The sequence below is a fragment of the Typha latifolia genome, chromosome 5, assembly GCF_019914945.1.
Source record: "Typha latifolia isolate L0001 chromosome 5, TyphaL0001v2, whole genome shotgun sequence".
Classification (NCBI taxonomy): Eukaryota; Viridiplantae; Streptophyta; class Magnoliopsida; order Poales; family Typhaceae; genus Typha; species Typha latifolia.
The window spans coordinates 5,844,037-5,858,717 of NC_133090.1; the positions used below are offsets into that span (position 1 = coordinate 5,844,037).

General features: G+C 36.4%; 1 protein-coding gene across 1 annotated transcript in view; it reads left to right on the forward strand.

Moving 5' to 3' along the window:
• The first annotated feature begins 2,554 nt into the window (after nucleotides 1–2,554).
• LOC140788862 (kinesin-like protein KIN-UB) overlaps nucleotides 2,555–14,681 on the forward strand; it is a 30,072-nt gene continuing 17,945 nt past the window's right edge. Inside the window, exons 1-8 of the mRNA XM_073138338.1 lie at nucleotides 2,555–3,055; nucleotides 4,485–4,585; nucleotides 4,695–4,817; nucleotides 8,958–9,143; nucleotides 9,318–9,539; nucleotides 9,625–9,790; nucleotides 12,314–12,463; nucleotides 12,952–13,040. Of these exons, the coding sequence (XP_072994439.1) occupies nucleotides 2,848–3,055; nucleotides 4,485–4,585; nucleotides 4,695–4,817; nucleotides 8,958–9,143; nucleotides 9,318–9,539; nucleotides 9,625–9,790; nucleotides 12,314–12,463; nucleotides 12,952–13,040 (1,245 nt within the window). The 5' untranslated portion in view covers nucleotides 2,555–2,847. The remainder of the gene's footprint in view (nucleotides 3,056–4,484; nucleotides 4,586–4,694; nucleotides 4,818–8,957; nucleotides 9,144–9,317; nucleotides 9,540–9,624; nucleotides 9,791–12,313; nucleotides 12,464–12,951; nucleotides 13,041–14,681) is intronic.

Here is a 14,681-nt window from a genome sequence, read left to right on the forward strand (position 1 = left end):
ACCATCTTCATCCTCACTCTATTGTGTTTTCATCCCAATTGCAGTTTGAATCTACAAATGGCATAAATACGAAAAACATAATTAGGAAGTTACGGATCGATCTAACTTGGTTTCGTAATTTTCTGACTATGGGAGAATATTTTTCTTTAGTTGTGCGGACTGCTTTCTATAATCAATCCAGAATTTGAAGGGATCGTTCCGTAGCCTATCAGATGGTTATCACTTGGTAGAAGATTTTTTTATAGAAGAAATAACACACATCCCTATAATAGAAGCGACTTTCCAAATTATTAGGCTTTTACTATGAATTGCACTACAAGCAAGAGAGGTTGAACAAGGTAGCAAATGCTTTATCTAGATTACTAGAAGTGCATTCATCCTTAGCTACTATCTCTACTATTACCATAGCTTGTCTAGTTAAGGTTTTAATTTCTATCATTCATATGCTCTTGCACTAGAGTAGTTATCTCAGTTAGCTATCAAGGAGTTGGCTGACGCTTACTTTTTACATAAGGGAATTATTCGATACCATGACAGGACCGCAAACAACACTTGGGTATAGATTATATTATTTCAACTCTCTACGCATTTCTTGTATGTCATTCCAAAGTTTAGCCACATACAAATGGGTCGACCAATTCTTTAATTGGGTCAAGTTGAAACATCAAATTGTTGACTTCATTCAATAATGCGATATTTGTCAAAGGAACAAGCATGCCAACACCCATCTAGTAGGTCTCCTATAGCCTTTACCTATTCCGGAATAATTATGGACCAATATTTCAATGGATCTTATAGAAGGATTGGCCAAGTTAGAGGGTAAAGATGTGATATGGGTGGTTGTTGGCAGATTCAGCAAGTACGATCATTTCATAGCCTTAGCTCACCCATTTATAGTTCCACAAGTAGCCAACCTTTCTATAGATCATGTTCACAAGTTATACGGCTTACCATCCACTATTGTTAGTGATTGTAAGTTAATTTTTCTCAATGTGTTTTGGAAGGAGTTATTTGGTTGTTTGGGTATCAGCTTCATTTCAGCACAACATAACATTCCCAATTTGATGGCTAAATGGAGAGGGTGAATGGTTCCTTAAAGTCCTACTTTCGCTGTATGACAAGTTTAAAACTGAAAAAGTGGGTAAGTTGACTTTCCTTGGCTGAATGGTGGCACAATATGAATTTTTACAATAGCCTCAATCTTACTTCTTTCCAAGCTCTCTATGGTTATGCACCTCCTAGCTAGCATTAACCATTGAACCTGTCTCGTTTGTGGCCTTAGTGGAGACTTACCTAAAGAATAGAAACCGAATAATCAATCTCCTTCAAGCTGAATTATTATGAACTAGATCTCGATCAATTTAGACATAAGAAAATTATGAGATTTTTATAAGTAGTAACCTCATGAGTATAGATTTAACAACTTTTGTTTCACATGAATCCGAGATTGAGGTAAAATTTTTAAAATAAAACAATGAATGAATGTCGAATCTAGACATAATGGTAAATTTATCGAAGAGTGACAGACTACCAAAGATGGTGATGGGTGACTGTAAGGTATGGTGGCTCGTGGAGGAAGATGGTAGTTAGGATTTAAGTGATTTGAATAAATTTAGGATTATGATCTACTCCTTTGAAGATAATGACGATCTAAAGGTTATAAAAGATAAAGACGAGTATTGAAGCTCTGATGAATATATAGTATTTTATGTTATTTTTTTTCTAAAGTCCATAGATAGCGAATATATAGTCCAATACTTAAAACTATAAATATAGAAGTCTTGAATTACTGTAATTTCTATATAATATGAATAATCTCGAATCTCTTTAAAAAATATTTGTACTATTATTATGTTTGCTTAATTTATTAAGCTTGTGTCTATTTTAAAAACATATGTTAAGCTTATGTCATTTTATGTGAGATGATTAAAATATAATGCTCAAATTTTTGCTAATAATTGTGAATTGTTGTTTTCAAATAAGATTTTTTTTTAAATTTTATAGTATACTGATTATTTGTGAGGAATTCAAATCCGATCCACTATCCTATTGAATTTGATTTTGATTCGAGTCTGATGTGATCTAATAGTAAATAAATCAGGAATAAAATATAATAAATATAGATCCAATCTTTGTACATATACCACCAAATAGTCCTATTCGGTTAAGAAAAAGCTTGTGGTTGTGTGATATCCAAATATTTTAAGGGATTCATATGAAAATATGAAGCTTATAGGGAGTAAAACGCAAAAACGATTATATATATATATATATATATTCATAAAACATGTTTTTTTTGTGTGTGTGTGTGTGTGTGTCAATGTCGCTGTCCTTTTATTATGTTATTACATGTATTTTAGAATCCGGCAATTCGAACAGTTTCATTCTTTAGGGACGAAAAAGACATCAAACCAGAACCCAATAAAAAGAGTAAAACCGAAACCCCAAAAAAGAACGAAAAATTTCAAACCCAAATAGACGAAAAAAAGCGACAGAACAAGACACCTTCCGGTAACTCCTCACAAAGCAAGCAAGGCAAAGAGAAAACTCCCACGAGACCAAATCTCCCTACCTTCTCTCTCTCTCTCTCTCTCTCTCTCTTCTTCCCATCTCATCATCCCTCCTTCCTTCCTCCCAGTATTCCCCTTGTACACCGGCAGCTACCTCATCCCACTCCTTGCGGGCCCCCACCGCTCCTCTCTCTCCCTCTCTCAGGAGTCAAGACTCCTCCTTGTGAAGCCCCACCATTTTAATTGCATTCCTCCCTCTCCTCGTGACCTCCGATCCTTCCCAAATCCCTCTTTCTCTTCTCTTCCTCCGCGATCAGGTTGACGAAGAAGGGCGTCCATGGCTTCCGGAAGCTACAGAAACGGAGGAATCGGAGGCGGAGGCGGCGCAGCCCCGCGGCTCAGCGCGAAACTCGACCGGCAGAACTCCGGCGCCAACGCCACTCCCAGGTCCTCCGTCAAATCGAAGCCTCCCGCTGGAGGATTCCGCCGGAGTAGCTCCGGGCCTCTTCCTTCCTCGTCAGCAGCGGGAAAAGGCGATTCCGGAGGTTCGGTTTTGTCTTTTATTTGTCTTTAAAGATTGGGAGATCTGATGGTTGGACGGAAGGGGAAATTAGTGTTTTCGTGGTTGCGATTGTTAGATCTGATGTCGTGCCGAGGTGCATTGTTCCGTACTTTGGTGCTCTTGATGAAATGTTGACTGCCTCCTATGAATCCCTTGGGGCTTCTTGACCACTTTATTTTGAATTGATGCTCTCCGTACACTTCCTTCAGATCTTCTGAACCTAAAGCCTGTCTGGCTTCAGCATTGTTATCATTTTGGGTGGCCATTTTGCTGCCGATAGAGTTCTTAGTGGCTCCCCTGTAGCAATCTGAGATGATGCATTGTAGAGTATCATTAGGGTATTTTTTGCAGGCATCGGATTGCGCTTGTTTTAAATCCTCCTAAATGATACTATTTTTAGTTAATATCTGTACCGCCACTGTATTTTTATCCTTGGAACCAATTAAGGCTATCTTTTTCATTCTTAATAGCACTGGTAGTCTGCTTAGGAAAAAAAAATGCCAATTGCACATCTCCCAGTTCGTTTCTTCCACGCATAAAATCTAATCTTTCAATATTTTCTCTTTATACCTGTTCCTATTTTAGCCACCGAGTTATCTCCCAGAGTTATTTTATATTTTCTTCTTTTATGCTGTACAGACATTTAATCGGATGATATAATATGAGATCCACGAATATACAAAGTCCTTTTATCATAGAAGGGAGTAAGAACTGAGGAACACCTAATAACTTGCATTTAATTTAGAGTGGATCACCAAAATAGTAGGCTTTAGGAATTTCTGTAATTGTAGTGAGAGATAGCGAGACTTGACGACACATATTCTTGCTTTTGAAGGTGTGTAGAGTGAGGTTATTCCCTTTGGCCATTCCACCAAGATGCTCCACTTGAATCAAGAATGGCCTCTTTCTGGTAGTAGTTTCCTTGAAATAGTTGGTAAAGAATTAGAACACACATAGATTGATCTAATAGTGACTTTGTCCTCATTAGTTCAATGATTGATATATGATGAGAGCAACTACATTATTTGACCAACTGTAAAAAATTATTGCACAAGATAGGGAATATGGATATCAGGATATCAAGATAGTATTATTGAAATAAGAGTTTAATTTTATCTACATAATACATATGTCACAACATATGCCATTACCATGTTACCCATGTCTGGTTACACCAATAGGTAGTGAATATCAATTTGATATTCCCATTGATGCTTTATATCTTTTTAAGTATGAAAAAAGTAGAAACTTATTCAACTTAAGTTTTGGAAAGGCCATTGCTATTTTTCATTGAAATGAGAAATCTAGGGAAGATTGCACCTTTCATTGTATTGTTGCAAATTTGAGACATGGATAGTTATGTCTAGTATCTTTGTTGAGGCTTCTAACCCATAAGTCCTCTATCATAGCAGTTCCAGGCAGAGTTCGAGTAGCTGTAAGACTGCGCCCTCGAAATGCAGAGGAGTTAGTAGCAGATGCTGACTTTGGTGATTGCGTTGAGTTACAGCCAGAGGTTTGAACACCCTTCACATGAGATATACAGAGAACCAGCAGAAGTTTCATGCTTTTAACCATCTGGAGCCTTGGACCTTAATGATGGAAATTTCTTTTACATGATGCAGATGAAAAGATTGAAGCTTCGGAAGAACAATTGGGAATCAGAAACTTATGAATTTGATGAGGTGCTCACAGAATTTGCTTCACAAAAACGAGTTTATGAAGTTGTTGCAAAACCAGTTGTCGAGGTAATAGTGTCAAAGAATTTGCTTTATTCAGTACCCTTTTTACTATTATTTCTACACTGAATTATGTCAGACTGCCACAATTAGGATATGGTATAGTGGTCTTCTCTTAATATAGAAGGTAAGCTTTCTTATTAGCTTCATAACTTGTTAAATGTTCGAAGACATTCTCTTTGTTGGGTTCATTCTCTTTGCTAAGTCCTAAGTCCTGTCTGCCATAGCAAAAGTGCTGACTTTAAGTATCTACTTTTGTATCTCCACAAACTGAAATGGACCTTGAGCTATATTTTCACTGTGCAAACTTTTGTTACCAATTTAATTTTTCCTGCCAATGGACACAAATGACCTGCTCCTCCCACCAAAATATGCATGTGCATCGCCAAATCTTAAATCATTTATATTTATTGCATAGAGTCCAAAATTAGGCCGCTGTCTATTGACCTCAGGTAATATTTGGTTGTCCTCAAGCCCTAAGTTCCCCACAAATAGAAGATTTCTGCTATATACATTTACATTTCATATCTAACAAGTGTTAGTGTCCACTAACTCACTAAGGATCTTCACCCAATCACTAGCATAATAAAATTATCTTTCTTTGTGGGCCAAAAAATATAGTGGATCTGAAGTTGTAAGGTGGGAATCTTAGTGTTGGAGTATAATTTACATTCTCATGTATCACTAATTTGAAACAACGGGATCGTCAGGATTTTAGGAAAGATGACGATTAGAAAGAGAAAATGAACATGGTTTCACATCTCTATCCTCAACTAAGGTTTCATATCCAAAACTCACAGTGGAGATAAATTTTAAAAAAAATTTCATTTCTTTATTAATGTCGATTGAGTAAAAAGCTAGCATATATATTGACCTTACATATGACAATAAGCAAATAACACCTAAACTATTGTAAAAAAGTAAATATAACCCTAAACACCATAAATAGCAAGTATATGATAAAATAATTGACTTAAGACTAATGTCTCTATAGGAGGAACTGCGCTGATACATGTGCTCGTGTAATATGTCATTGATATTCTCATTATTCTCCCGAGTAGGAGAGAACTCGACTATGCCAAGTGTGTCATCTACAACATTTATATTGCTCTAGTCCCACAATTTCCTAGCACTCCAAGTCACTTCGTTTAAGCCCAATTTCATTAGATTTAGGGATAGGTTTCACACCTCCACTCTCAAACAAGGGTTTCACATTCAAGTTTTTCTGATGATAAGACTTGTTTTAGTGATTTTGAGCAGTGAATTGAGACTTTTCTCATATTGGTTTAGCTTGTCAAGCTCTTACCGTTCCAAGTTACTCTAGTCAAACCAAGTATCATCATGCTTAGGATAAATTTCACACCTTCACCATCAAGCTAGGGTTTCACACCAAAATCTTTCTAATGTCAAGACTTGTCATCAGTTTTAGAAAAGACACTGATCATGGGGACGAGAGGATAAGTTGATGGGGAGGGACGCAGTAGTGGTAGATGGGAGTTGGCGGCTACAAGCAGATGACGGTAGGTATTGGAGTTCAGAGAAGATGGCATTGGCGGTGGCGGAGAGTGACTCTGGTGGTGTTGGTGTTGGTGGAGAGCAACATTGGTGGTGACAATATCAAGGATTCCAGTTTCGGCCTATCCCGAGTGGGATCGGTAGAAACGGATCGGGATCGGCCTGTACACCCACCTGCAGCAGCAGTAGACACCTGCTGTGACGGCAACTGTCAGCTGCTGCTGACAGCAGCTAGCTGTAGTAGTTGTCAGAGAGAGAGAGAGAAAGAGAGAGAGAAAGAGAGAGAGAGATTAAAAAAAGAGGGTGAGAGAGAGAGAGAAAAAAAAAGGAAGAGAGAGTGAGGGAGAGGGAAAGATAAAAAAAAAGAGGGTGAGAAAGAGAGAGAAAGATAGGAAAAGAAGTATGGGAGAGAATGGATATTTCAGACTAACAGTTAGAGGGATAGGAAAGAAGAGAGGGAGGAAGAGAGATTTTTATTTTTTAGGCTTTATATGTGAGTAATTATTATTTCTTATTTTCTTATAATTTTTTCTAAATTTTTAGAAATTTCTCAACATTTTTAATAATATTTAGAATTTTATTTAATTAAAATAGTCCGATCCGATACAGGCGGCCAATACGGCCGATACGGCCAATACGTATCGTTTTTCTGGACGGCCGATCCCAATCCCGATACCGATTTTTGGAACCTTGGACAATATTAGTGGGGAGCATTGTTTGTGGCAATAACGTCGGTAGAAAAATTGCTGGCTCTGGGGAGTCTTGTGAAGGAATGAATTGGGTTGGGTTAGGGCAAGTTTAGATATGTTGAGGTTTCAAAATGACTTAATGCTACCATGTGGGAATGGGTTGGGGTTAAGGCTAATGGGTTGGATTGAGTTGGGTGCTAATAGATTTGAGGATTGAGTTGGTGAGTTGAATTGGTTCCGTTTTAGGTGAGTTGAGTTTAATAAGTTAGAGAAGGTAAGGGAATTTTGGTATTTTTGGGGAAAGTTAAAATTTGAAATTTTGGTAGATATGGTAATGAAGAAAAGAAAGGGAATTTTGATATTTTGGAAGGAAAAAATTAAAATTCGAACTTTAGGATAGGCTTGGGTAGTTTTTGGATAGTTAGGATTTGTTTGGAAGGTTAGGAAAAAAAAATGATTCGTTGAAATCTATGACAGAGAAGAAGGTTGATCTAGGTGATGATGGACTATTGGATGATGCACTAACATTCCATGTCTGGTTGGATCTTGCTTCGCGATATCATAATGATGTCTGGTTCTCGTTCCTCCGCAATAGTGATCTCCTCATACGAATGTGGTAGAGTTCGTGATGATCCGACATTCGTGATGCAGTGTCGGACAAAGGACAAGTATAGAGTGACATAGAACCTGGAAGGCGAGCCATCTATACAGGTGGAAATGATGATAAAGGTTGGGGAAAATGGGTAGCACTAGTAAATTAATCAGCGACGGAGAGAGAAAATATGGTTTGGAGAAGATTTGAATCTTAAAAAATCATTGCTCTGATACCAAAATGATGTGAAACAATGGAATCGTTAGAATTCTAGAAAAGATGATGGTTAGAAAGAGGAAGGGAATAGAGCTTTATACCTCCATTCTCAACTAAGTTTTTATACGAAAACTCACATTGGAGATAAATCTCAAAAATTCCATTTCTTCATTAACTTCGATTGAGTAAAAAGTTGGCATATATATAGACCTTACAATTGATAATAAGCAAATAACACTCTAAGCAACTATACAAAATGTAAATATAACCCTAAACGCCATAAATAGCAAATATAGAATAAAAATAATTGACCTAAGACTACTTTCTCTAAAGAAGGAACTGTATTGATACATGTGCCCGTGTAATATGTTATTGATGTCCGCGTCAATCATGTTGGTAATCATAGTGGGACATAGATAACTTAGGAATTGGAAGATCAAAGAATTTACGACTCATTGCATGTCATGTCATGTCATGTCAGTAATACTAATTCCAACATGTATTCATATACAAATGCATAATAATTTAGGTATTTGCATTGTGTTCAGTAAGGAGTCATGGCATATATGTTTGGCTGGCTCTTTATTTTAAGTTGTTCCTTGAGTATTCATTGAAAGGAAGAAATGAAGTTGCATATTTGCAATTGCCTTGAAATTGCCCCATTGCGATATTCGGGAATATGCTTGTCACTATTGCACTGTAAACTAGAAAATTCAAAATGATAGAAATTCTAATGTGCGTTTCTACTTTTGGTGGCAACATGCCACTAAGTGATAACCAGGCTGCATCTCATGCAAAATTAAGCTAGATCTATCATTTGTATAACCTAAATTGGTTTCTAAAGTGCAAAAAGATGGAAATACCTAAGAGAATGAAGGCAAATCATACTTTCTGATGGGATTTGAAGAAAAGGGGGAAAAAAGAATAAGTCTACCCTGCAACACCTACTGCAGGGTAGACTTATTCATCTATGTTAAATTTCTGAATATTTGGTGCTATTTGATTAATTTGCCCTGTTTTCACTGGACGATGTCATTTTGATCGCTGTATGTTATCTGCTTGTTTCCTTTCAATGTGATCTTTTCTTGTATTTTCTATCTTGCAATATCTGGTTGATCATGATATTTTTTTTTTCAGAGCGTTCTAGAGGGATACAATGGCACAGTTATGGCTTATGGACAGACAGGTACTGGGAAAACTTTCACTCTTGGAAGGCTTGGAGAGGAAGACACTGCTGCCCGGGGAATAATGGTCCGTGCAATGGAAGATATTCTTGCAGATACATCGCCAGATGTTGATTGCATATCTGTATCCTATCTGCAGGTATCCCGTGCACTTAGATCAATATCCTATCATTTATCATTACTAATCTTCTATAAGAAATACATGATTAATTATAATAGACTTATATCATTAGCTATTTTAGTTAATACAAAGTGTGCATAATACCCTTTTTCAGGCACTGAGACATCTCTTGAATTTTATTGCTTGTTACAGCTATATATGGAAACAATCCAGGACCTCCTTGATCCTGGAAATGACAACATCGCAATTGTAGAAGATCCAAAGACAGGGGATGTTTCAGTGCCTGGGGCCACCATTGTAGAAATTAGAGATCAGAGTAGCTTTTTGGAGCTTCTAAGATTAGGAGAGGCTCAGCGTTTTGCTGCAAACACAAAGTTAAATACAGAGTCATCGCGCAGCCATGCCATCCTCATGGTGAATGTTTCTCCAACTTTTGGTGGCTCTCGGCAGTTTTTATGATTTTAATGTGTTCCTGTATCTTTACCCACTTCTTATGTAGGTGCATGTTAGGAGGGCCATTAAGGGAAAGCACGACATTGAGCTAAGCTTTTCTGGTGAAAATGGCCATGCAACTCCGATGGTGACATCTTTCAGACCACCGATTGTCAGGAAAAGTAAACTTGTTGTTGTAGACCTAGCTGGATCGGAGCGAATAGATAAGTCAGGTTGGTGATCATCAAACTGTATATGAAATATCTTATAAAAAAAAATCATCTTTTGCAAGTAATACTTGTCCTTGTTGCATATTGTTGTCATTTATATAAGCTAGCATATTTGCATTGAATAAATCTTCAATTATAAAACTAGAAATACCTTGGACAGATGTTCATGTCTTATGAATCTTAAATACCTCGATCAAGTGATGACACCCACCATGATGGGAGAGGAATTTGGTAGAAGATGTGATTTTGTTCTCGAAAGAAGTTGTTCAAAGGTAAATCAGTAAATGTTTATCCTCTATTGGGTAGGTTCCTGTACGGACCCAAAGTCCTATAGATTAACCCATAACTACTAGGAGATTTAGTTTTTAGCATTGTTAGGGCCAAACCTGGTCAAAAACCCAAATCTTCTTCCTATCTCCTCTTGGTCACTGCTTTCTCCTAAGAAGCACAGACACGGATACGACACGATACAAACACGGGGATACGATAAATCTTAAAAAATAGGACACGGCAAAATAAATAAATAAATAAAAGTATTATATATATTATCGATACGTTTAAAGAAATATTTTTCTAAACTTATAGTATAAATACACAAGCATGCATAAATTATTCATGAGAGAAAAATAAAACGCATACAATACTACAAAGCCAAAAATGATAATGCTAATACGTGATAATACAATTCTATATTATAAGAATAAATATCTAACTACTTGAGAATAAATAACTAACTACCATTACTTAATTACAGTGGATAGCATAGACAAATCTGTGATTTTACAATAATTTGCATTAATATTAATTTTCTTGTATGTAATAACTTGTGATTGTTGCATTATATTTCTATAGTATATGCAGGAATTTCCTAAAATCAATAATTTATGTTATCAACTTTTATAGTATATGATAAATCTTATGTCCAAAAAGTTTCTCAAGGGTGTCTAAAAGTGTCTAAGGAGTGTCCGACTTTATTTTATAATTTTTTAAATATGGAATATGTCGTCGTAGAAGTATCCGACACGTGTCCAATGAGTGTCCAACAAGTGTCAAACACCGCATGCTATTTGAAGTGTCCGTGTTTTATAGGCTTTCTCCTACCCCCCTCTTCCTACCTCTCTTGATGGTAGTAGCCCTATAAAGGTTTAGAGATGTTTACGTGACAAGTTAAATTTAGTTGACTAGTTTGTTTAACAATATGACAAAGATTAAGGACTAGAAATATACCAAATGAGTGTAGTAGTACTCTAATGGCAATACTAAGAATGAAAGGCATAAACAAGGTTGCACAAATTATCATGAAAGTAAACATCTGAGTTGTCCTACTAAATGTAGGTAGCAAGGAACTGAACAAAATATGCAAAACTATTGTTTCTAAAACAGTTTGGTTTAATGTGAATTAGACTGATTATGTAAGTTAACTATTTGATAAGGTGACTGATGAAGAAGTGTAGGCAAAAGAAGTTTGCCTATGATTTTTTTCTGTTAGCTTAAGATTGCACAAATTAATCTCTTTGCATTGTTATAGATGTATTGAATGTCTAATCTTCAAGATGAGGTTCTCTGGTGCATATTCCTAATGATATCATTTTAATTGATTGATTGATGATTGAATTAGTTATTAAGCTAGTAGTATAGATAAGAAACTTACAATGTAAAGATTTTAGAAAAAGAGCATATTCTTCTAATTTTATTACTTCAAAATATCAAGTTGGTGAAAGGATTGCAATTGATGGATAAGAACCTAGGAAGGAGGTGTTCAGTTATCTTGGATCTATTATTGTTCATTAGAAGAGGAAATTAATGAGGATATTGCACATAAAGTTGAAACAGGATGGTTATGATAAAAACATGTTGCTTGATGACTTGATAGGGGCCTATAAGACTAGCCGATGGTTTATATCGAGATAGATTAGTAATATTAGTAGAAAAGACAAAATATGGAACGAGTATATCACAGACAGATCTGTTGCTTGATGACTTGATAGGGGCCTGTAAGACTAGCAAATGGTTTATATTGAGATAGATTAGTAATAATGTAATATTAGTAGAAAAGACAAATTATGGAACTATTATATCTCATACGAGTTTGAATGAGGCCCCACATAAATGCAAATGCATTGTCACCAAGATTTGATTTTATTCAAGTAGAACATGAAAAATCATCTTTTAACTGATATTTTTATCCATTTATTACGAGTAAAAAAATGGTTTAGTCATTATCATTTTTATTTTTGACCTTAAATGGCATTCCTTAAATTACTTTGAGGCTTGCCACCATGAACTATTGTTGTCGTCTAAGTCATGGAAACACTGTGTCATCTTCGCCTTTGCAGCCCTCAGGTTAGTGGGACCTCATGCCTGCGAACTGCCTTTCTATCTGAATGTATGATTTGCAATTTCATTGTAAGATGCACCAAATCATTTTTAAAGCACAGAACATCATTGGATATGATTCCTATAGGTAAAAGTAAGCTTATTAATAATGGTGATATTATTTGTTACGAATGCTATCGATCTTTGCAGGAAGTGAGGGGCATATGTTGGAAGAAGCAAAGTCTATTAACCTATCATTGAGTGCATTGGGGAAATGCATCAATGCTCTTGCTGAAAATAGTCCGCATGTTCCTGTTCGTGATTCAAAGCTTACAAGATTACTTAAAGATTCATTTGGAGGTAAGATTCTTAGCCATCTATGGATGTTAGTTGAGGTTTTGCCTAACCTGCTGCTTAATGTGCTTCCCAGGTGTATATTAAAGTATGATATAATGAACACCATAAATCTCTTGTACCACCATATGTCAATCCCTTGAAGGTTCTATTAAATGCTTCCTTTATTGTCTAACAAAGATAGAACATTATTACGATGTTAAAAAAATATTCTGTAGGATGAAGATGATTATCATTGGGAATGCTTTCTTGTTCTTTTTAATGAACCTAGAACTTAAACATTATTGATTTTTTAAGTGATCTTTCTCTATTACTATAGATGTCGTTCTTTGGGTAGTCAATTTTATTTTGATAATTAGTAGATACATTGATGCTTTTGTGCTCTCAGAGTTCCGACGAGGATTTGTTTTTCTTATTATGTATAAGTTAGGATACTAGGTTGATTTATTTAGATATGCTGAAATGCTTCTATAACAAATTTTAAAATATCACAGGCACTGCAAGAACTTCCTTGGTTGTGACAATTGGCCCATCTCCACGCCATCGAGGGGAGACTGCAAGTACAATAATGTTTGGACAAAGAGTAATTGTGCTATTATCTAATTGTTTATAGAAGATAATTCCTTTTAATCATTTATGTTATTACTTGTTAATGGATTTTATGTTTTCACACTTGTTAATTTTAGAGGTTAATTTTAGGTCCTCTATCTTAAACTTCTGTTACAATAACCCTGAAATTTGATACCAGTCTGCTTGTAAGTTCAGTTGGCTGTGCTGTCTTTCGACAAACTTCTTCTTTGTCATGCTTTACATTGAATTATCTAGGTTGTCTTTGTACTTGTTGACATATTGAACTTTTCAACGTGCAAAGGTACTACAATTTAAGTTTCTTATTTCTTGTCTTTCGAATGGCATGCTCAACAATTAAGACCTTATTCACTATATGAACAGTTCACTCTTAAATATATCTGATATGAAACAAATGGATCGTTAGGATTCTAGGAACGATGATGGTGAAAGAAAGAGAAAAAGAATAGGGTTTCACACCTCCATTCTCAATTAGAGTTTCATACCCAAAACTCACATTGGAGATCTCAAAAAAAGTTTCATTTCTTCATTAACTCCGATTGAGTAAACAGTTGGTCTGTCGAGTATGTCCCCTGCAGCCTTCAGGTTGCTCCAGTCTCACAGTTTCCTGGCACCCCAAGTCACTTCGATTAAGCCAAATATCATCAGATTCAGGGATATGTTTCACACCTCCACCCTCAATGCAAGGGTTTCACACCCAAGTTTTTCTAATGATAAAACTTATCCTTAGTGACTTTGAGTAGTGGACTGAGACTTTTCTCATACTTCTCTAGTTGATCGGGCTCTTTACCGTTCTCAGAAAAACCAAGTATCATCATGCTTAGGGATAGGTTTCACACATTCACCCTCAAGCTAGGGTTTCACACCCAAATCTTCATGATATCAATGCTTGTCCGCAGTTTCAAAAATGATACCGATCATAGGGACGAGAGAAGATGTCGATGGGGCCGCGACAGTGAAGGATATGGGTTGGCAGCTGCAAGTAGGTGACGGTAGGCGGCGGAGCTCAGAGAAGATGGCGTTGGCGATAGCGGAGAGCAGGTTTGGCGATGTTGGCGTTGGTGGAGAGTGACACTGGCGATGACGGTATCAGTGGAGAGCATTACTGGTGGCGACAACATCGATGGAGAAGTTGCTGGCTATGAGGAGTCTAGTGAAGGAAGGAATTGGAAAATTGGGCTAGGCTCGGTGTGAGGTGAGAGGAGGTTGGGGATGAAGATGGCTAACGGGTTGAGATGATGATGACTAATAGGTTGAGGGGTTAGATTAATAGGTTTTTGGCTTTTGGATTAATGGGTTTTAGGTTTAATGGGGTTAGGTTAGGTTGGAAGTATTTGGGTTAATAGGTATGAGTGAGTTTGGGTTGGGTGGCTAATGGGTTTGGGCTTGGAGCTGTTTTCAATGGGTTGGTTTTAATTTAGGGAGGAAAAATTTTGAAAATTGGGAATATTGGAAGGAGAAGAAAAAAAATAAAAAGGGAGTTTGGTAGAGGTTTAGGAAAGGTGGGATTTGTTGGGATGTTGAGAAGAAAAAGGAAATTTGGTAGGAAGTTTAGGAAAAGAAGGAATTTGTTGGAATTCGAACAGAAATTAAGAGCCAAAAATGAAAATTTTGCGAATTGGGAATATTGGAGGAG